General features: G+C 35.6%; 1 protein-coding gene and 1 long non-coding RNA gene across 2 annotated transcripts in view; one reads left to right on the top strand and one right to left on the bottom strand.

Moving 5' to 3' along the window:
• The window catches only part of LOC128931357 (uncharacterized), a 44,781-nt gene that overhangs the window by 5,847 nt on the left and 14,189 nt on the right, over positions 1-24,745 (bottom strand). The gene's annotated exons all lie outside the window — the stretch shown is intronic.
• LOC100385050 (histone H3.3A-like) lies at positions 16,399-17,088 on the top strand. The gene has a single exon (XM_002744780.6). It carries the CDS (start codon positions 16,424-16,426, stop codon positions 16,832-16,834), a length of 411 nt encoding a protein of 136 aa, XP_002744826.4. The 5' UTR covers positions 16,399-16,423; the 3' UTR covers positions 16,835-17,088.

Here is a 24,745-nt window from a genome sequence, read left to right as displayed (position 1 = left end):
AGCATTTTTTACATAATAATAACAGATTGCTTTAGCATGTTAAAAACTGCGGTTGATAACATACATGTTAAAGAATGTGAATGATAACAAAAATGTGTTTAGTAAACAACACCTAAAGGGCTGAATAATTAAACAGATATCGCTCAGAACAAAAATAGAAAACCAAACACTAAGACAAGTAATTCTCACAGAATACCTGATAAAGATAAAAAGACGAATGCTATCATTATGATGTGTTATTTTTAGATGTACTTAATGGTAGCTTCTGTGCATAGGAAAGAAACGAAGAAGTAACTCTGGTTTAAAAAAAATTTGATTGCTACAATCACCAATTAAAAACATTGATTATTTCTAAAGTAAATTTATAAACGCTATTTTATATAAAAATACAACATTTCTAGAAGTGTTTTAGAATTTTATTAATCAAACTTTCACTTTTCCATTTTATGCTGTGTCTAAAATATTCTAGTGAGATGTGGGATACCATCTGTGGAAGTCTGATCTGCAGACTCTGACTCAAGGATGGATGAATGAATGCATTCTCACATTATTACAGTGTTTCCAGTGGGCTAGGGATGGCCGTTGGCTGCTTTCAGAGGGCAAAATGCAACCAGTAGACCCAGACTCTCTGTCTGTCCACACTTTTATTCTATCAAGATTTTACAACAGAGGTTCTAAGTTAACACTCTTGTGGGTGATTAACATGGTTAAGAGAATGGCTTTATGACTGACAAAAGCTTTAAGTTCCGGGGGCCCAGAGTAAATGCTGTTAACAGATAATTCCCCTTTGATATTCCCTGGGGAGAGGCCACCTAGCACAAAATAAACATGAGGAAACAGCTAGAGTGGAGACAAATGGGTATGAGGTAATGCCTTTGATTGTCTCTATCTCTTCCTAACTTAATGGACTGGCCAGCTGCCATTACCATCAGCCTGCCCCAGTAAAACCTTTCAGCCTTCCAAAAGACTTGAGACTAATCTTTCTCTAATATATCTCTAATAGTTTCTGTAATATTTTGCCAACTAATCCTGAGTGAATCTCAACATTGTAGGTTTCATTCCTTCCTTAGTGATTTTATTTTGCAAGTTTAATATTCCTAGTCACCACAATTGCAAATTTGCAAGCTGCACATTCCTAGATACAATTGCAAAATTCCAGACTTGACCTCATGTGATGGGTTACAATCAGAACACAGGCACACAACACAGAGATTATTCAGTGTCCCCAAGGGATAAAAGACCCTCCTGCCCCTCTTCAGCTGCCCCTCTTCAGCTGCATGATTTCATTTCCACACATGCCTAGATTCTCCCACATAAGCACGCTCACAAAGGTTAATAAAAAGGCACATGTGCAGCCCTGATACACCAATGGTTGGTTTCCAATGATACCCTACACGGGCCGCAGATCTACAGGCATTACTCACTGTGGTTTTTTTGCTTATTCTCTTCTCTGAGTTTTAAAGATATTGTTGAAATGTTAAAAGGGCCCTGCAGATAACTCTATGGGTAACAGTGATAAGAAAATCAAGAAGCATTAACATTTACCTACAGCACAGAAAGTCAAGCTGTTGGAGAAACTATATATATAAACATAGTATAGTGATATGTATGAAACATGTTACAGAAGAGCATGGTGTTGGAATAAACCCCATATATGAGTTTCAAGAAGAGAAGAATAAATTGTTGATATTCTATGCTAAAAGTGATGAATAAAAGTAATGGAAAATGGGAAACACATATAAAGATAAAAATAGGGCCGGGCGCGGTAGCTCAAGCCTGTAATCCCAGCACTTTGGGAGGCCGAGGCGGGTGGATCACGAGGTCAAGAGCTCAAGACCATCTTGGTCAACATGATGAGACCCCGTCTCTACTAAAAATACAAAAAATTAGCTGGGCATGGTGGCGCGTGCCTGTGATCCTAGCTACTCAGGAGGCTGAGGCAGGAGAATTGCCTGAACCCAGGAGGCGGAGGTTGCGGTGAGCCGAGATCACGCCATTGCACTCCAGCCTGGGTGACAAGAGCGAAACTCCGTCTCAAAAAAAAAAAGATAAAAATAAAGATCTTGATTATGTATTGAAAGAGTGGATCCATCAGCATCACAGTAAACAAATGTCACTTAATAGTATCTTGATCGTGAAGAAAGCAAAGATCCATCACGACCAACTGAAAAGTGAAGGGAACTGTGAATATTAAAACGTCCATTACAGAAATTTAAGAAAAGATGGGACTTTGATTTTTAAAGATTTGTAGTGATAAAGCACCTGCTGATCAGTGGACACATTTATTGACAAGTTTGCTAAGGTTATCACTGAGGAAAATTTGACACCAGAACAAGTCTATAATGTTGCTGAAACACAGCTGTACCCCAGAAAGACCCTGAATGCATGTACTGAGACAGCATCTAGAGGAATTGAGGATATCAAAGACAAAATATCTATGCTGGTATTTGCTAATGCAGCAGGCAAACATAAGAAGGCACTTGCTATGACAGACAAAAGCTTGAGTACTATCTGTTGTCAAGGAGTGAATTTCTTACCATTCCATTATTATGCTAGCAAAAAGTCTTGGATAACCAGAGATATCTTTTCTGATTGGTATCATAAACATTTTTTACTTTGCTGCAGTGGCTTATGCTCATGGCAGGAAAGCCGGATTGAACAATGACTGTAAGATTTTGTTATTGCTCACATTGTTCTGCTCATCTTCCAGCTGAAATTCTCTCATAAAAATCATGTTTATATTATACATTTTTTCTTGAAATGTGACTTCATTAATGCACTCATGTGGCCAGACTATCTTTAGATCAATGAAGAATAAATGTAAAAACACTCTTGAATCAGCACAGTAGCATCAGTGAACAGAGGAGTAGGTGTGGAAGGTTTACAAAAGGTGTTTAGCATAAAAGATGCTATATATACTGTTTCAAATACTTGAAACACAGTGACCGAAGATACAGGTGTGCATGCCTAAGATAAACTTATCAGTGATCATGATGAACAAGATTGTGGCTTTGAAGGATTCCATATGTCAAGTAAGAGAAAAAGTCTGACCTCCTTACATACGCCAAATACATACTTTTGAAGTCTTTCAGTAAGCTGTAAGAAGTGAATATCAAATAATATTTTAACATCAATAATGAAGCCCTAGTTGCTCATTTATTGATTGATAGTGAAAATAGCTTAAATGGTTCTGAATCAAGATGATCGTGATAATGATGAACTGCAGAGAAGTGCCTATAAAAGACATGGTACAAATATGTGATGAGCTTATTGAGAGACTAGAACAGTGTGCAATTATAACAGAACAAGGAATCACATCAGTTTATAAAATCAAAGGGAGACTTGTGAGACAAAAATCATTGTTAATGAGGCAAATTACTCTGGAGGAAATATTTTAAAAAGATATTCAGCAAAATGCTTCCTCATTCCAGAGACCACTTCATAGTTCCTCAAATGCTTCTGATGTTTTTTCTTACCTAAAAACAATAGGGTCCATAATCAAAACACAGTGTTGTAGCTGGAGACTGAAAGCCTGCTGTTGTTTGTTCTTACTGCTACTGTAACAGCTGGTACAGGTATTCTAGTGATGCTACTGTACTGCTTAGTCACCCTGAACACATTACTTTCTCACTGCATTAATGATATATCATATTTTTTTCTTGCTAAGTATTTATATGTGAATAAGTGTAAAAAATTTATTTCTTGGCCAGGCGCGGTGGCTCAAGCCTGTAATCCCAGCACTTTGGGAGGCCGAGACGGGTGGATCACGAGGTTAAGAGATCGAGACCATTCTGGTCAACATGGTGAAACCCCGTCTCTACTAAAAATACAAAAAATTAGCTGGGCATGGTGGCGCGTGCCTGTAATCCCAGCTACTCGGGAGGCTGAGGCAGGAGAATTGCCTGAACCCAGGAGGCGGAGGTTGCAGTGAGCCGAGATTGTGCCATTGCACTCCAGCCTGGGTAACAAGAGTGAAACTCCGTCTCAAAAAAAAAAAAAAATTATTTCTTATCCATAGTATATAGCTTTACAGTGAGATATTAGAGTGATTCCAGACAATCATAGACTATTCACATGGATCACTGAGGTAGTGACACATTTTCTTTCGGATTGTTCAATGTATACCAACTTTGTTTCATTTATAAAATTGTTTTAAAATATTGTATAATATTACCTATCTTGAAGGTAAGGTTTTTAAATTGTGAAAGTATAAAATGAATATTTGAAACATAAATAAATGTGTTTACACTTGGATCTCATCACCAAGATACCTCATTATGTATATGCAAATATTTCAAAATATTAAAAAATCAACAATTCAAAACACTCTGATCCCCAGCTTTTCAGATAAGGGATACTCAATCTGTATACAAAACCTTGTAAAAATAAGTATTTCTTGTAATTCTAACAAGTAAAGTTAAATATAGTGATTCTTAAGGTTTTTTCTAAAAAAGTCATATGCTATTAATAAGCTACTAACATTTAACATGTATGTGTGCAATATATAAAGTTTATAAATATTGAAAATGACTCTACCTCAGTGTATAAAACTAAAAATCTTAACAAATTGATATTCTTAATATTACAACCAGCTGCAAAAAGCTACTTTACATCAAATGATAGACATCTCTTCTCTTTATGTGTTTCCTTGCATTTATTGCCTAATTTTTTTATATTTAATCCAGATGCTTGCCAGTGTCCTTGGGTGAATATGATCTGTACAAAGACTAGTTTATTGACAGAAATAATTAGCTGTATTAAGGAACATTTGAACCTCCTTAGGACATTAATTTGCTAAATGATGAGCTAAAGTATAATATTTATACAAATCTTTTAACAATTGAAATCCTATCTTGATAAGTGATGCTAACTGTAGCATTACTATTAGCTTGGGATCCAGATGCCTAATAAAGACAGTTCCTGTGTATTTCCAACCATCTTTATAAATAACAGTTATTTACCTAGAGGTCATATGTATGTATAAGTATTGAGTATAAAATTAATAACTGACATGGAATCAAAACCATTTAAAAGACAATAATCTGTCAATAACCTATGTATAGCAGACCTCACTGAATCCATTTATATTTATGTAAGATAAAATCATAACAATTTTTTGCTTTTTGGCCTTTTCGTTAAGATCAAGTGTAAAATCATAACAATTGGCTTGTTAATACAGCAGAATATCATTATCATCTTGGGAAAAATTCTAGAGGAAGGAACTGCTAAAATTTGATTTGATCTATGATGTCTTTTTTTAAATTGTAGTTTAGGTTCTAGGGTACATGTGTATCCCAGAATCATGCAGTATTGTTGCATAGGTACATACATGGCAAGGTGTTTGCTGCTGCCATCCCCCTGTCACCTATACCTGGCATTTCTCCCCACATTATTTCTCCCCATACCATCCCTCCCCTAGCTGCCCTCCCCAACAGACCACAGTGTGATGCTCCCCTTCCTGTGTCCACTTGCTCTCATTGTTCAACACTCGTCTATGAGTGACAACATGTAGTGCTTGATTTTCTGTTCTTGTGTCAGTTTGCTGAGAATGATGGTTTCCAGGTTCATCCATGTCCCTATAGAGGATAGGAACTCATATTCCATGGTGTATATGTGCCACATTTTCCTTGTCCAGTCTATCACTGATGGGCCTTTGGGTTGGCTCCAGACTTTGCTATTATAAACAGTGCCACAATGAACATACTTGTGCATGTGTCTTCATAATGGAATGATTTATAATCTTTTGGGTACATACCCGTAATGGGATTGCTGGGTCAAATGGAATTTCTATTTCTAGATCTGTGAGGAATCATCACACTGTCTTGCACAATGGTTAAACTAATTTACACTCCCACCAACAGCGTAAAAGCATTCCTATTTCTCCACATCCTTTCCAGTATCTGTTGTCTCCAGATTTTTTAATGATTGCCATTCTCACTGGTGTGAGATAGTATCTCAATATGCTTTTGATTTGCATTTTTCTAATGACCAGTGATGATGAGCATTGTTTCATATGTTGTTGGCCTCATATATGTCTTCTTTTGAAAAGTGTCTGTTCATATTCTTCACCCACTTTTGAATGGGTTTGTTTGTTTGTTTCTTGTAAATCTGTTTTAGTTCTTTGTAGATTCTGGATATCAGCTCTTTGTCAGATGGGTAGATTGCAAACATTTTTTTTTTTTTTTTGCCATTCTGTTGGTTGCCAGTTCACTCTAATAATGTTTCTTCTGCTGTAAAGAAGCTCTTAAGTTTAATTAGATCCCATGTGTCTATTTTGGCTATTGTTGCCATTGCTTTTGGTGTTTTAGCCATGAAGTCCTTGCCTATGCCTATGTCCTAATGGTTTTGCCTAGGTTTTCTTCTAGATTTTTATGGTGTTAGGTCTTATGTTTTTCTTTAATCCATCTGAATTTAATTTTAGTGTAAGGAATCAGGAAGGAATCCAGTTTCTACTTTCTGCACATGGCTATCCAGTTATCCCAAAACCATTTATTAAACAGGTAATCCATTCTCCATTGCTTGTTTTTATCAGGTTTGTTAAAGATCAGATGGTTGTTGATGTGTTGTGTTTCTTCTGAGGCCTCTGTTCTGTTCCATTTGTCTATATCTCTGCTTTGGTAACACTACTATGCTGTTTTGATTACTGTAGCCTTGTAATATAGTTTGAAGTCAGGTAGTGTGATGCTCCAGCTTTGTTCTTTTTGTTTAGGATTGTCTTGGCTATGCAGGCTCTCTTTTGTTTTCATATGAAGTTTAAAGTGTTTTTTCCCAGTTCTGTGAAGAAGGTCATTGGTAGCTTATTGGATCTATAAATTACTTTGGACAGTATGGCCATTTTCACAATATTGATTCTTCCTAACCATGCACATGGAATGTTTTTCCATCTGTTTGGGTCCTCTCTTGTTTTGTTGAGCAGTAGTTTGTAGTTCTCCTTGAAGAGGTCCTTTACATCCTCTGTTATTTATATTCATAGGTACTTTATTCTCTTTGTAGCAATTGTGAATGAGAGTTTGCTCTTGATTTGGCTCTCTCTGTTATTGGTATGTAGGAATGCTTGTGATTTCTGCACAATGATTTTGTATCCTGAGAATTTGCTGAAGTTGTTTATCAGTTTAAGGACATTTTGGGCTGAGACAATGGGGTCTTCGAAATATACAATCACATTGTCTGCAAATAGAGGCAATTTGACTTCCTCCTTTCCTAATTGAATATCGTTTATTTCTTTTTCTTGCCTGATTGCTCTGGCTAGAACTTCCAATACTATATTGAATAAGCATGGTGAGAGAGGGCATTCTTGTCTAGTGCCAGATGTCAAAGGGAATGCTTCCAGTTTTTGCCTGTTGAGTATGATATTGGCTGTGGGTTTGTTGTAAATAGCTTTTATTATTTTGTGATACATTCTATCGATACCTAGTTTATTGAGGGTTCTTAGCATAAAGGGCTATTGAATTTTGCCAAAGGCCTTCTCTGCATCCATTGAGATAATCATGAGATAATCATAATCCACCACATAAATATAACTAAAGACAAAAATATGTTTATTGACTAGCATATGTTGAATCAGCCTTGCATCCCCACGATGAAGCCTACTTGATCATGATGGATAAGCTTTTTGATGTCCTGTTGCAATCAATTTGCCAGTATTTTATTGAAGATTTTTGCATCTATGTTCATCATGGATATTGGCCTGAAGTTTTCTTTTTTTATTGAGTCTCTGCCTGGTTTTGATCTATGATGTCTTTTAAAATATTGCCTAAAAATGTTGTCCAACTTACCGTGTCAGTTTTCTAGGAAGAAGATTCTGGCTATGCCTACAAAAGTGCAGGAAAAGGGCTGAGCACAGTGGCTGACATCTGTAATCCTGGCACTTTGGGAGGCCAAGGCGAGTGGATCAAGGTCAGGAGTTTGAAACAAGCCTGGCCAATATGGTGAAACCCGAGCTCTACCAAAAACATCCAGGCATGGTGGTGGATGCCTGTACTCCCAGCTACTCAGGAGGCTGAGGCAGGAGAATCACTCGAACCCAGGAGGCGGAGGTTGTAGTGAGCCAACATAATGCAACTGCACTCTAGCCTGGGTAACAGACTGAGACTTGGTCTCAAAAACAAAACGTTTCATTTATAAAAGTACTGTGCAGGAAAAGAAAGAAAGATAATCTGAGTGCAGTATTAGCATAATTCAAAAAGAGGGATATAAAATGTTAAGAAAATGTGTCTTCCATATTGATTTTAATGAAAATTTACCTGATATTCTGCATTCTTACAAAGCTCTGAGAAAGTAAACACTGACGCTTTTCTCCAAGATCATTTGACTGTGATGGTCTCTCATACTCACAACAAACTGACTATTTATTTTACTGTCTTCAGCACAATTTTTTACTGGTCAGCCACCTGGAAAGCAGGCTTTCTACACCTCAAACTGAAGAACCAGAGTGGAATGAGTATTCATCCTTTAGATTATCTTCCCTGATGCTAGAATATCTCTTATTGTGATTATCTACTATCCTTCTTTGAAGGTGTATGCTATGGTAAAGAACTATCCACTTCCATTTATTCAACCATTATTTGAACACCAATAGCTTTGGAATTTCTTTATGACAGTGCAAGAATAGGAAACAGATATAGCTCTTGGAATTTAAATTTCTGATCATTCTTTTCAAAAGTTTAAATGTTTTTAAAGCATTTACTTTCAAAATTCTGATGAATCTTTTCAAAAGTTTTAATATTTTTAAAGTATTTAATTACAAAATTAAAATCAAAAGAATTTTAGGAAGAAGAAACAGCAATAGAAAAACTCGCTCTCTCTCTCTCTCTCTCTCTCACACACACACACACACACACACACACACGAAAACCACTTTATCATAAAATGCCTGCATACCATATAAAATTTTAAAGTACACCAAATATTTTATAATTTTTCTGCCTAACATCATAAGGTGCTGCATAACTAGGGAGAGTAAATAATGAGGACAGATTAAGATAGAAAATGTAAGGCATGAGGGAGAAAGCTGAAAGAAAGGATGAGAAAATGAACAAATCAAAGAGTAAGATAAAGGAAACACTTCATGAAAAGTAGCCAAGTTTTGATTTATCAAAACTATTCTAATAATAACAATATACAGAAAACTTAGAAGCAATTAAAATTTAATCATCAAATACAATTTCTAAGGAAAATAAAAAACAAAAAGAATTATTTACTGTTTGTGAATTTTGTTTAGTATGATAAGTTTTGAAAGTGAAAAAAAGGCTGTAAAATATCTTCAAAAGGATATTCTAGTTAAATGAAAAAAACATCATTCCCTGTTTTATAAATGACATTGGGAAAACTGGCTAGCCATGTGCAGAAAGCAGAAACTGGACCCCTTCCTGACATCGTACACTAAAATTAACTCCAGATGGATTAAAGACTTATATATAAGAACTCACACCATAAAAACCCTAAAAGAAAATCTAGGCAAATCCATTCAGGACATAGTCATAGGCAAGAGTTTCATGACTGAAACACCAAAAGCATTGGCAACAAAAGCCAAAATAGACAAATGAGACCTAATCAAACTCTAAAGCTTCCACACAGCAAAAGAAACAATTATTAGAGTGAATCAGAAACTAACAGAATGGGAAAAAGTTTTTTGCAATCTACCCATCTGACAAAGGGCTAATATCCAGAATCTACAAAAAAACTAAAACAGATTTACAAGAAAAAAACAAATAAGCTCATTCAAAAGTGGGCAAAGGATATGAACAGACACTTTTCAAAAGAAGATATATATGAGGCAAACAAACATGAAAAAATGCCCATCATCATGGGTCATTAGAGAAATGCAAATTTAAAGCACATTGAGATACCATCTCACACCAGTGAGAATGGCAATCACTAAAAAATCTGTAGACAACAGATGCTGGAGAAGATGTGGAGAAATAGGAACACTTTACACTGTTGGTGGGAGGGTAAATTAGTTCAACTGTTGTGGAAGACAGTGTGGTGATTCCTCAAGGACCTAGAAATAGAAATTGCATTTAGCCCAGCAATCTCATTACTGGGTATATATCAAAAGGATTATAAATCGTTCTATTATAAGGACACTTGCACATGAATGTTCATTGCAGCACTATTTACAATAGCAAAGACCTGAAACCAACCCAAATGCCCATCGATGATAGACTGGACTGGGAAAATGTGGCACATATACACCATGGAATACTACACAGCCTTAAAAAACGATGAGTTCCTGTCCTTCGTAGGGACATGGATGAACCTGGAAACCATCATTCTCAGCAAACTGACACAAGAACAGAAAATCAAACACTGCATGTTGTTCTCACTCATAGGCAGGTGTTGAACAATAAGAAGACATGGACACAGGGAGGGTAGCATCACACACTGGGGTCTGTTGGAGGGAACTAGGGGAGGGTTGGGAGTTGCAGAAGGATAACATGGGGAGAAATGCCAGATATAGGTGATGGGGTGGAAGACAGCAAACCACATAGTCATGTATGTACCTATGCAACAATCTTACATGTTCTTCACATGTACACCAAAACCTAAAATGCAATAAAATACATATTTGAAAAAAACAAAGAAAAACATCACTCTTTAAGTGTAAGCATCAGTAAGAACAGTGTTTTCCCTGGACAATGGTATTAAAATGACATATTTATTTAAAAGGTACAAGAGATTTTTTCACTTTGAACAAAAAGTCAATGACTTTGCAAAGAGGATAAATGATTTTTGCTGAAACATTTGCACACTATAAAATTCAAATGGTAGAATCAGGTTAATGTCAAATAATGACAGACTGATCATCAAATTAATTCTAGTCCTCCTTTCTTGCAAAAACTGGTTATTTTTCTAAATCTTTATTTAATAAGGTTCTAATTAACAATGTAAATTGTATTTTATTTTTTTAATATTGACTTATTCCAAAATGTACAATACAAAAATATATAATATTATAGATGTAAAGAACCAATCAATAAATATGCCAAGACTTTATTCAACTAATTCCCCAAAGAAAAATACTTCTAAATGTATACAATCTCTTATTTTTTGTTAAATTATGATTTTTTTGACTAATTTTGTTTTGAAACCATAAACAGCATTGTGTTTTACCTTATTTAACAGTCAGCAAAAACTAAAATTGAAAATAAATTCAAAAGAACATTAAGAAAAAGTCTCATTAACAATTGAGTAGATTAAAAAATACTCTGTAAAATGTCAAATTTTAATCAGGCAAGAGGGAAAACAATTATCCCAGCTAGTAGAATCATTCAAATTTTGCATTGTTTTCTGCATAATTAGATGCCTGGGTATTCATTACTCTTTATGTGAGGCATTCTCCAGTGTCCCTTGTTAGAGGAGATAAGCCATAGTGGAGGTCTTTCTAGACATATACTGGAACATCCTTTTCTTCTGAAAAAAGAATGTTTCAAAACCTCTCCATGTGGTGGCCATATTGGGGACTCATCATTATTATACATGTAAATATAAATGTAGCTATAAAGATATAAAATAACAATCCCCCACATTATGAGAAATGAACTTAAATTTTCAGTGATTGACTAAATCAGGAAATAGTGGAAATGCTATGAAAATGTTGCATGCTCAAAAACAAATCTTCCCAGCTATTTTATTTTCCAAATTCACAATTTCTCTAGTTTATAGTTATCATATACCAAATAGTAAGCTCACAAAATGTGAGTAGATAGTATGGCCTTTATGTACAATTTTATGCTCCTACATTAAGAAATTAAGATGCTTCTCTGATAAAACTTCTGGTGCTTACTCATCTTAAAATTTAAATGAGTGCCACAAGAATATTAAGCTCTTTGCCGTTGTATATTTTGATTGCTTTTTTCAATTCTCAAGAAAATTTTAAAAATGTAAATTTAAAATATGTTTTTAATTCCAGAATTTCTTGCTTTCAAATGCGTATCCTAAGTGATTCCTCTCTCTCTCCCCCCCCCCCCGCTTTTTTTTTTTAAGTTTTCACCATGTTGGTCAGGCTGATCTTGAACTCCCAACCTCAGGTGATCTGCCCACTTGGCCTCCAAAGTACTTGGATTACAGGTGTGAGCCACCACGTCCGGCCAGTGATTCCTCTCTTAACCAAACATAGCTCTCTTTAAGGATATTCACTTAACTAAACATAATGCCTATTCAAGATCTCTCAATGTGCACTAACCATGGAAATGGTAATTTTTTTATTAAAGATACTTCCAATTATACAGAGAAAACTGTATAAATGAGATTAATTATACAAACAGTTCAGATACATCCATTAAGTTCCTGTAGTTACATCTAATATTACTATGCTTTACTGTTTTGTTTGGTGCATCCATTGTGCTAGTAAATCCAAAACAAGTTGATATTTGCCTTAGTCCATTGGGGCTGCTATAACAAAATGCAATGTATTGGGTAGCTTATAGCAATAAAAGTTTATTTCTTACATTTCTATAAATTGGGAAGTCCAAGATAAAGTTCCTGGAAGATTCCATGTCTGGTAAGGACCTGTTTTCTGGTTCATAAATGGGGCTTTTTTGTTGTGTTTCCATATGGTAGAATGGGGTAGGGCATTAATAGGTCTATTACACTCAAAGCCCTCACACCTAATACTGTAACCTTGGGTGTGAGAATTTCATCATATAAATTTGAGGGGTACACAAATATTCAAACCATAGCTATATTATAAAAAATGATTTAATATTTCTCAGTCTCCCTATCTGGAAATGTAATATATTTCTACCCCTATACTGTTTCTTTACTCCCCCATCTCTACTTGAATTCACTCTACAAACTCCTTTACTATTGTTTTGCCACTTCTCTTTGACTGTAAAAGTTCCAAACAGGAAATATTCTATCTCATTTTAATAATAACTGTCCATTACAGTTGTTAGTAAATTTACTCTAATTGATCAAAACCCTATCAGATACATGGGTTTTGACTTATGAATGGTTATTGCCATAGAGATTTGCAATAAAGGTGGAATAGTAAATAAAGGAGACAATGAATACAGGTTGATAAGCCCAGACCTCTAGTAATTTGTAATTAATTGGCTAGGACCCAGAATTTTAAATATCTTATAAAGATAAATGCCAGTTCAGAATGTCAGCAGTCATATAAATGTGGTCCCTTTAACTGACAAAATTTAAAAACAAAAATATGTAATGTAATATACTTTCATATATTATGCAAAAAGTTAATGGTATAATGCAATAAAACATTTGTTTTGTATTATTTGTATAAACACTGCATGATTATTATTAGCTTCATCATCCTTACCTACTGCCACCATTTACTCAGTTTCAGTTAATAAAGATGGTATTTTCTAAAAGAAAATTCTGAATTGAAATGCAAGATGATTGCCTATTGGAGACTTAAAGAACTATCAGATAATCTGTAAACAATTCTGTCATTTTGTTTTTAAAATGTTGTTAATTTATTGAGCTCTGCCTTCAATCACATTGTCAAATACACAGGCAGTGAATAGATGACATGCAAAAATAAATAAAAATCTGTTTTTCTTCCTGTTTTAATGAAGAGCAGTGACAATTACATATTTCTCATCTATGAAAAATTTATCTACTTAAGCCAAATATGAACCATACATAGGTATACACACACACACACACACACACACACACACACAGAGAGAGAGAGAGAGAGAAAGTCAATTTTTATGATACAGCACTGGTAAGCTTCAAGAATTTACTTACTTCACCAAGGAAAACTTGTGGGTTTTTCTCCTTCAAAATTAACAAAAAGAAATAGTGGTAGGAAAAAAATATGGCATTTATGTTTCCATATATCTTGGGGAACACAGCAGTTTTAGTAACTGGATGCTATCTTCAGTTTATCAGCTTCAAAGCATTTTAACTTTCCTTAAATAGGAGTTTCTATAAAGAATTCTACTTCAAATGTATTCTTAGCTTGATTTATTCTATGTAATTTAGAGTTTTCCAAGCAATGCTTGAATATAAATTCAATCAAATTCCCAGTAGAATGTACAAATGCACAAATGAAATACAGTTCAAATGATATGACTCAAATATCTGGGGCCCAAGATTAACATAATTTTTACTATGTAGTTGCATCTACTGTCCTAATAAAGTACACAAAAACATATTTGATCTGGTCAGGCACAGTGACTTACAACTGTAATCCCAGCTCTTTGGGAAGCAGAGGTGGGCGGATCACTAGGTCAGGAAATTGAGACCATCCAGGCTAACATAGTAAAACCTTGTTCCTACAAAAAAATGCAAAAAATTACCCAGGTGTGGTAGCACGTGCCTGTAGTCTCAGCTACTCGGGAGGGTGAGGCAGGAGAATCACATGAACCTGGAAGGCGGAGGTTGCAGTGAGCCGAGATCATGCCACTGTACTCCAGCCTGGAGACAGAGTGAGACTCCATCTCAAAAAATAAAAATAAACATTTGATCTATAATTCAAATACCCAAATATTTGAAGATGAAATATTAGAAAAAATATCTATGTTTTCCAGAATTGACCCTAATATCAAAAATTGCCAATAGATGTTAGAAATTACTGCTATCTTTATAAGCAGAATGCAAAATACAAGCATTACATGTAGTTCTGTGAATTTAAAGCAAAATAGACAGCATATAGACTGATTCAGTACCTATACTACAGTTTCAATTGAAACATTTCCAACATTTTCCCTAATAACTTGGACTGGGTGATTGACTCATTTTTTTGTTTTTGTTTTCAGTAATAAATGAATGAAATGAAAAGTACATGAAAATTTGCTGAAAAATATTCACAGCAAATTCTAATAATCTTATTAGACAGAAATTTTATGATATAATGGTCTATCTGTGTTATTCCTCTATGTTTCTGCAGCTGATATAGTGCTTTGAACATGAAAAGTGATTTAATATATATTTATGAAGTGAATGAACAAACATGTTTTAGCATCTACTGTGTCAATACTGCAGTAAATGACATGAAGGCTACAGAGACACATGGTCTTTAGAGTGTCCAAATTCTTCTAAACGTTTTGAAAGGAAGCAAATGTAGGGTGGGGAGTTGCTTTTAAGTCCATATTTCTAAATCCACACACACAAAGTAATCTGCTATTTTAAAATGTTAAGAATATTATGTCATAAAGGAACAAACTGAATCTCAGACCTGAAAAAAGAAAAAGCTTGACAGTAACCTAACTAAATGGAAGGAAACACTTAGGGGCTTTAATAATAATGTAGCTGGGATAGGATTTTGGTGAATCATGGCAAACCGGTCACAGAAGGAAATGTTGACAGTGCCCATTCTCTCAGCTTTCTAGTGGGAGGTGGCTCTCCTAAAAACCTCAAATAGCCTGACCCAATTGTTAAGATCAGTTTTTATGTGAAGAAACATAGAGATTATAAACATAGAGGATTTGGTGTCTCATTGGTAACACTATTCATACAGTAAGATGGATGAATCAGGCTATTCTAGCATTTTGTCTTGTCTTATTTTTTTTTTTTTTTCTTTTTGAGATGGAGTCTTGCCCTGTCGCCCAGGCTGGAGTGCAATCACATGATTTCAGCTCACTACAACCTCCGCCTCCTGGGTTCAATCAATTCTCCAGTCTCAGCCTCCCGAGTAGCTGGGATTGCAGGCACCTGCCACCATGACTGGCTAATTATTGTATCTTTTAGTTAGAGACAGGGTTTCACCATATTGGCCAAGCTGGTCTCGAACTTCTGACCTTGTGATCCACCTGCCTCAGCCTCCCAAAGTGCTGAGATTACAGGCAGGAGCCACCATGCCTGGCCTGTTTTGTCTTTTTAAATATCTGATTTTTCTCTCAGTTTTGTAATATTATGCTCAAAATCCCCTGATTATTACACAGCTCCCCATATAGATATTCTATAGGAAAATCATATATTTGTCATCATTTATGTAAACCTAAAGTATGCCTGTTATTTACTAGTTGTTTCTCACTGGAAATTAATAAGCAATTTGATAATTATTGATTCATGGAAAGAAAATGAGCTAACAAGAATATAGGACTATTCCCTATCTTCTATGAAAGTCTATGAAAGATACATATGTCATTATTAATTTTACAAGCAATTTCATAAGCTAGGATATTACATGTTTACCTGTAAGAAATAGATTGGGTTTATATATACTGAGAAATCAAGGATCTGAACCTGTAAGGCTGAAAGACCACTCTTGGACCTTGGCAAATGCACCAGATAGTAAATGCCACTCATTAGACTATTGGGAAATAGGTTTTCCCAGGGGTACTTCACATTCTTGCATAATGTTCCTTTTAAACATCAACTAAGAAATCTGGAACTGAAGCCAAATTATGGTAAAATAAGAATCAGGTGTTCGCAGCAGCCGCCGCGCAGCCTCTCGCTCGCTGAGCTCCAGCCGAAGGAGAAGGGGGGTAAGTAAGGAGGTCTCTATACCATGGCTCGTACAAAGCAGACTGCCCGCAAATCTACCGGTGGTAAAGCACCCAGGAAGCAACTGGCTACAAAAGCCGCTCGCAAGAGTGCGCCCTCTACTGGAGGGGTGAAGAAACCTCATCGTTACAGGCCTGGTACTGTGGCACTCCGTGAAATTAGACGTTATCAGAAGTCCACTGAACTTCTGATTCGCAAACTTCCCTTCCAGCGTCTGGTGCGAGAAATTGCTCAGGACTTTAAAACAGATCTGCGCTTCCAGAGCGCAGCTATTGGTGCTTTGCAGGAGTCAAGTGAGGCCTATCTGGTTGGCCTTTTTGAAGACACCAACCTTTGTGCTATCCATGCCAAACGTGTAACAATTATGCCAAAAGATATCCAGCTAGCACGCCGCATACGTGGAGAGCGTGCTTAACAATCCACTATGATGGGAAACATTTCATTCTAAAAAAAAAAAAAATTCTCTTCTTCCTGTTATTGGTAGTTCTGAACGTTAGATAATTTTTTTTTCCATGGGGTCAAAAGGTACCTAAGTATATGATTGAGAGTGGAAAAATAGGGGACAGAAATCAGGTACTGGCAGTTTTTCCATTTTCATTTGTGTGTGAATTTTTAATATAAATGCGGAGACGTAAAGCATTAATGCAAGTTAAAATGTTTCAGTGAACAAGTTTCAGCGGTTCAACTTTATAATAATTATAAATAAACCTGTTAAATTTTTCTGGACAATGCCAGCATTTGGATTTTTTTATAACAAGTAAATTTCTTATTGACGGCAACTAAATGCTGTTTGTAGCATTTTTATCATACAGTAGATTCCATCCATTCACTATAGTTTTCTAACTGAGTTGTCCTACATGCAAGTACATGTTTTTAATGTTGTCTGTCTTCTGTGCTGTTCCTGTAAATTTGCTATTAAAATACATTAAACTAAAAAAAAAAAAAAAATCAACATTATTTGCCATTAGTAGCCTGTACTACCACTCGTTTCTTGTTGTTTTGTAACGTTTGCTTCTTACATAAATAATTCATCAGCAGCAACTTTTAAATCTGATGATCTAATGAAATAACAAAAGACAATGGCTTATAAAGGGCAAATGGCACCTGGGTGTAATAGAGGGTGCTGCCTTCCTCTCTACAGGCTGCCACTGCTCTAGAATTGGTAGAGGCTAGACATGTTATGATGTCTTCATAGACTGGTTCACAGTAATATTCATCCTCTTCTGTCTCACTTAACCATGCCTTTTTAAACAAGTGTTATTTTTACTTTTCCTCTCAGAAAATCCCCAGTATGTTATTTTTAAATGTGTATTCTATAATTGGCATTAACATCAGACAGATTGGCTGGGTGTGGTGAGTCACGCCTGTAATCTCAGCACTTTGGGAGGCTGAGGAAGGTGGGTTGGTTGAGTCCAGGAATATGAGAACAGCCTGGCCAATAGCAGATCACATCCTCTACAAAAAATAAAAAAATTAGCCAAGTGTATTGGTGCATGCCTATTGTCCCAGCAACTCAGGAGGCTGAGGTACAAGAATTGCTTGAGCCTGGGAGGCAGAAGCTACAGTGAGCTGAGAAGGCCACTTCACTGAACAAGAGACTGAGACCTTGTCTCAGAAAATGTTTAAAAAAATGGATAACTGTTAATTCCAATATCATTTTTGCCATTATTTAGTGTGTAATCAGAGGAAAGCTGAGGATCCTAATAGACTTCACTCTATGGAATGAAAACAGTATTTGCTGTGCCAGTGAGGGATCACCAGGATGTTTTGAAGGTCCTCTTAGTGATTGGCAAGGTCCCTTCTGTGGTTACTATTACACATGGAACAGGAACATCTTTCTAGACAGAGATATTTAGTGAAATTCAAAAGTATACATTATAATATACCTTATATTTTGAGTGGAAAAAGTATTTAAAATAATAAACTATAACCTTTAAAGTTAAGGAAATACTTTCCCTACTCTGGACAATTTCTAGTTCAAAGGAGTTTTTGGTTTATTTTTAAATAATGTAAGTTCTCTTATATTCACGTGCTTAATAAAATATTTGGGTTTCTGTTCTACATAGTGACAAGAAAGTTTTCTAAGCACAGTTAAGGAGGTTACTGTTTTTCATTTTCGTTTTGTTTTTTACAATCTTTTTAAATGAACAGTTTGAAAATTTGTCTCTAGTTTCTTCATATCCATAAAACATAATGGGTCTTTCATAAATTACAGAGCTCATGCAAAAAAAAAAAGATATAACAAATAATTTTATTTGTTGAGTGGAACATGTGAATATAACATTTCAATTTAAAAATAATTCTATAAAATATAGCCCTGGTTTTTAAATTCAACTCTATTTTTCATGAATTACTTTAGTGAAACACTCTTTTCCAAGAGTTGATTTCAAAACATTATTCGTCCACTCTATGTCAGAACCATATTGATGTACTAGTAGCTGGAAGAGGTATTGGGAAAGTCATCAGTGAAATAAATGACTAAAGACAGAGCTCAAGTGTATGACATATACAAACTGAAGGACAGACTGATGTTGTTTTTAGTCCACAAATCAATTCAATGTAATCTGTTGTCTAAGACAATATTTCATTTGACTAAATTTGGAATAATATTTTTAACCCAGGTTTTCTCAAAGACACAACTTATATGGCCTAAAGAATTGCCAGCTCATAAAAAAAATCTCCAAGATAAAATGACAGTCAGAGGAGAAGGTCAATTGGAATGGAATGAAGAGTGTCTGTCCTCTTGACATGGCAGTCTTTTATTGCTATCTGCTGCAGATAGACTTAAAGATTTTACAAGATCAGATTCCTGAAAGTGATCAATCTCCAAGAAGTAGAGTCATTAAAGGGTGTTAAGATAGCAACATCAAAGCCATCACAAGTACATTTCTTACTTTTTAGTACCTTGAACCCTGGATGGAACTGCTTCAACAAAGCAGGTTTTAGAAAACAGATCCACAGTGAAGTAGCTCTCAGTGTTAAATTCTGAATATTGTCTTGACATATTTGGTAAAGATAATAAAATCATAATAATTAGTACAAGTAGCTTATATCTTCAGCTGCTGATATTATTTGGCTATGTCTTCATTTAAATCTCAGCTTGAATTGTGTCTCCCAGAATTCCCATGTGTTGTGGAGGGGCCAAGGGTGAGGTAATTGAATCATGGAGGCCATTGTTTCCAATGCTATTCTCATGATAGTGAGTAAGTATCATGAGATCTGCTAGGTTTATCAGGAGTTTCTGCTTTTGCTTCTTCCTCATTTTCTCTTGCTGCTGCTATATATAAAGTGCCTTTTGCCTCCCACCATGATTCTGAGTTCTCCCTAGCCATATGGAACTGTAAGTCCAATTAAACCTCTTTGTTTCTTCCTAGTCTTGAGTATACCTTTATCAGCACTATGGAAATGGACTAATACAGTAAACTGGTACCAGTAGAGTGGGGTGTTGGTGAAAACATATCCAAAAATGTGGAAGTGACTTTGGAACAGGGTAACTGGCAGAGATTGGAACAGTGTGAAGGGTTCAAAAGAAAACAGGAAAATGTGGGAAAGTTTGAAACTTCCGAAGAGTTTGCTGAATGGCTTTGCCCAAAATGCTGATAATGATATGGACAATAAGGTTCAGGCTGAGGTGGTCAGATGGAGTTGAGAAACTTTAACTCGTTATATTTTAGCAGAGACTTGTGGCACTTTGCTCCTGTCCTAGAGATTTGTGGAACTTTAAACTTGAGAAAGACGATTTAGGGTGTCTGGCAGAAGAAATTTCTAAGCAGCAAATCATTCAAGAGGTGACTTAGGTGCTGTTAAAGGCATTCACAAACATTTGGGAAATTTGTAGCCTGACTGTAGAAAAGAAAAACCCATTTTCTGAGGAGAAATCAAGCCAATTGCAGAAATTTGCAAAAGTAGCAATGAGCCTAATGTTAATCCCCAAGACCATGGGGAATGTCTCCAGGCCAGAGACATTCACTGCAGGACCTCCCATCACCCAGAGGCCCAGGAGGAAAAAATGTTTTTGTGGGCTGTGCCCAGGGTCCTCATGCTGTGTACAGCCCAGGGACTTTGTGCCCTGTGTTCCAACCACAGCAGCCACAGCTGAAAGGGGCCAATGTACAGCTCAGGCTGTGGCTTCAGAAGCCCTAAGCCTTGGAAGCTTCCATGTGGTATTGAGCCTGTGAGTGCACAGAAGTCAAGAATTGAGGTTTGAGAACCTCCACCTAGATTTCAGAAGATATATAGAAATGACTGATGACCAGGCAAAAGATTACTGTAAGGGTGGGGCCCTTATGGAGAACTTCTGCTAGGGCAGTATGGAAGGGAGATGTGGGGTCAGAGCCTCCACACAGAGTCCCTATTGAGGCACTACCTAGTGAAGCTGTGAGAAGAAGAATGCCCTCCTCCAGAACCCAGAATGGAGGATCCACTGCCAGCTTTCCTGTGTGCCCGGAAAAGCCACAGACTCTGCCAACTTATGAAAGCACCCAGGAGGGAGGCTATATCATGCAAAGCCACAGGGGCAGAGGTGCCCAAGACCATGGGAACCCACCTCTTACATCAGCATGACCTGGAGGTGAGACCTGGAGTCAAAGGAGATCATTTTGAAGCTTGAAAATTGGATGGCTCCACTAATTTTGGACTTCGGTGGGCCCTTTAGCCCTTTTGTTTTGGCCAATTTCTCCAATGTGGAATGGCTGTATTTACACAATTCCTGTACCCCCATTGTATCTAGGAAGCAACCAGTTTACTTTTGATTTGCAGGCTCATAGGCAGAAGGAACTTGCCTTGTCTCAGATGAGACTTTGAACTGTGGATTTTTGGGTTAATGCTGAAATTAGTTAAGACTTTGGGGGAACTGTTGGGAAGGCATGATTGGTTTTGAAAATGTGAGGACATGAGATTTGGAGGGGCCGGGGGCAGAATGATGTGGTTTGGCAGTGTCCCCACCTAAATCTGAACTTGAGTTGTATCTCCCAGAATTTCCACATGTTGTGGGAGGAAGGTAATCATGGGGGCTGGTCTTTCCGGCACTATTCTTGTGATAGTGAATAAGTCTCATGAGATCTGATGGGCTTGTCAGGGGTTTCTGCTTTTGCTTCTTCCTCATTTTCTCTTGCCACTGCCAAGTAAGAATTGCCTTTCACCTTCTGTCATGATTCTGAGGCCTCCTCAGCCATGTGGAACTGTAAGTCCAATTAAACCTCTTTTTCTTCCCAGTCTTGGGTATGTCTTTATCGGTAGCACAAAAACTGACTAATACAGATGCATTTAAAAAATCTCAAGGCTTTCTTTGTGGACACAAAAGTTATGCAATTGATGCAGAAAACAATAACTGAGAATGCAGCTTTCTTGGTTTCTTTTACTTCTTGGTTTTTACTGCTGTTCCTGACAGCAAATTTCAAGATAACATGATGTAATAGCAATTCTATAAAACTGAGATTTCCCAAGAGGTTTCAATAGAAAACCTGCCCAGATTAAGTTAAAAAATAAAAAAGCTATGAATAAATTTCTTCACAACTTATTGCAAAGAAAATCCTCAAAATTGACAACATTAACATATTAAGTCTCAGAGTGTCTTATTTTTTTTTAATTTCTCAAATATGTTTTTTTAGAACCACAATTTTCATGAACACATATTGGCATCCATTGGCATTATGATTTCTAGTATTGTCAAAGCTACAATAATGAGCATCCAATACAATAATGAGCATCCAATAGAATAATGCCCCAAAGCCAAGGGAAGAGAACATTCAGGTTTACTTAAGAACTTCAGCTTCAATACCTCTCTCATCTACAAAATAATACATAGCAATGTAATATACTGAATCTGAGGAAATAGGTTATACAGGAGAAACTGAAATGTATCTAATCTAAACTAAATGTAGGCTAATCTAAAAAAAGCCTTACTCAGAAAATTAAAGTTTTTAAAAAATTTAAAATATATGTCCGGTGTATGTTTTATCACTAGATATGATGAAGGAATGCCTAAAATTATAGTATCTCATCTTTTATGTACAATATCAATAGAACACACTGAGAAGATTATCTGTGTTACAAAGGATAATCCTGCTATTTGGACTATTTGCTAAGTTACCACTTCTGATTTTATATTCAGGGAAGGAAACAGATGACAGGCATTGTATTTAATTATTCCCATACTACTGTGCGCTGGAGGAAAAATCAAGTGCATTAGCTTTGTAATATTTCACAAGGACAAAGCGGGGCAATAAATACCTGTTTTTATATGCATATTTCATGGCTCCTAAAATTTGAAACTTATTTTTTGAAATATGTACAAAGATAGGAGTAGGAAATGCATTTTTAAAGGGCACAGTCAGCATTCAATGTCTTAAAACCATTATAAAACCATTGCAGTCTAGAGATTTAACATTGCTCCCCAAATCAGTCCAGATAAGAAGTATCAGTTTTATTTTTATGTAAGGAAGAGATATTTAAATAATACTAGTGAATCAGGATGAATCACAAACATTTTTCTATAATATTTTAAGTAGCAAAGAATAGTGAAGAGTACACAGAACTACAAATTCATTGTATTTTAGAGGTCATTTTTCATCTAAAGAAACTATGAAGGCACTATCAAGATTACACTTGTTGGTACCACCAAAGTGGAATTTAGCAGGAAACAAGAAAATGACATAGTCTATTTCTGCTAGGCTTATTAAAAATCAAAACAATCTTGTCTATACTATATTTCTATAATTTTTATTTTTTATAAAGATTTTATTAAAAGAGTTGTTTCAAAAGATGACCATCAACAATCAATGAGCAAAAGCTCTAGGTAAGGGACTAACCAGGACCTGGATTTCAGCATTCTGTCAAAGACTTGAATTTAAAAATAAAATAAAATATATTTTTTCTACTTGATTGATTCTCCAAGTAAACATTAACAACTTCTAGGAAAAAATAATGAAGTTAGGTAGTTAATTTTAAAATAAATCATTAAAAAATATAGAATGTAAAAGTAACTTAATAGGTGAGCACAGTGGCTCATGCCTATAATCCAAGTACTCTGGGAGGGCAAGGCAGGAAGATTGCTCAAACCCAGGAGTTCAAGACCAGCCTGGAAAACATGGTGAAAAGCCATCTCAACAAAAAAACAACAAAAAAAAAATTAGTCAAGCAGGGTGTTATGTACCTGTAGTCCAAGCTACTAGGGAGGCTGAGGTGGGAGAATCACCTGTATCCAGGAAGTCAAGACTAGAATGAGCTGTGATAGCACCATTGCACTCCAGCTTGAGTGACAGAATGAGACCCTGTCTCAAAAGAAACTTATTAATGGAATAAATTAATAAACTATTAACTTACAGCTATACCAAACATGTTAGTCTTATACCTAGATAAATAGTACTAATAAGTTATAAAGATAAACCTACCATGATCATCTAGTTGTCTGTAATAACTATTAGTATCATACAGCATAGATAAAATAGTAAATTTTTATTTGATTAACAATATCTAATAGATATTCAAAAAGTTTAATTACAGTATAAACTTCTTATAGAAATTTTAAAAAAATGATTACTTGTTTCAGAGCTTAATCACAAAGGTAAGTGACTGAGGTCAAAGCTATTAGCTCTCTGCAGAACAAATAATCAAAAGAGTAATTTAATACATGAGTCCAGTTAATATTGGATATTATCAGTTTGGGGATATTATGAATGGATGATAACTTTTAACTTTACTTAGTTAACTAATTCTCTAGGAAATCCCATTTAAAGAACCAAACTTGATATAATTATATTAGTTCACAGTATTAATAATATATTCTTATTCAAATAACTAAATGTTAGTATATAGTTAGTGACCTTTATATTGCACAGCATTGGCTTTAAAAAAATTCAATACTGTATAAGCTTTATGTATTTGACTTCAAACTAGTATCTCTTTGCCCACTTAGATAATACAATATTTTCATAACATTTTACAGATAAACTTTGACTTGCTAAGAATAATTGCATCAATTATTCTTTTCACCTTTCATGAAGAACCATTGCCTCATCTGCTTTTTCAATTATGTGACAGCTCTTTGTAACTCATGAAAAGCAACTGAAGCTGATCAATGCCAGAACTAATCATATACAATTCCATGAATAGAGAAGATTGTTAAAGAGGAAAAATCTATTGAATCATTTTAGAAAACATAAAAAAGACTCAATTATGTACCTAATTTTATTCCCATGTCTATCTCATTCAAGTGGTTCAATAGATGCACAGAGTACTGCAGATTTTATGTGTTTCTTTCTTTCTTTTTTCTTTTTTTTGAGACAGACTCTCACTCTGTCACCCAGGCTGAAGTGAAGTGGTGCAA

This window comes from Callithrix jacchus, chromosome 2 (genome assembly GCF_049354715.1).
Source record: "Callithrix jacchus isolate 240 chromosome 2, calJac240_pri, whole genome shotgun sequence".
Taxonomy (NCBI): domain Eukaryota; kingdom Metazoa; phylum Chordata; class Mammalia; order Primates; family Cebidae; genus Callithrix; species Callithrix jacchus.
The sequence above is the reverse complement of the archived record's forward strand: the minus strand, read 5'-3'. Positions and strand labels throughout refer to the sequence as shown.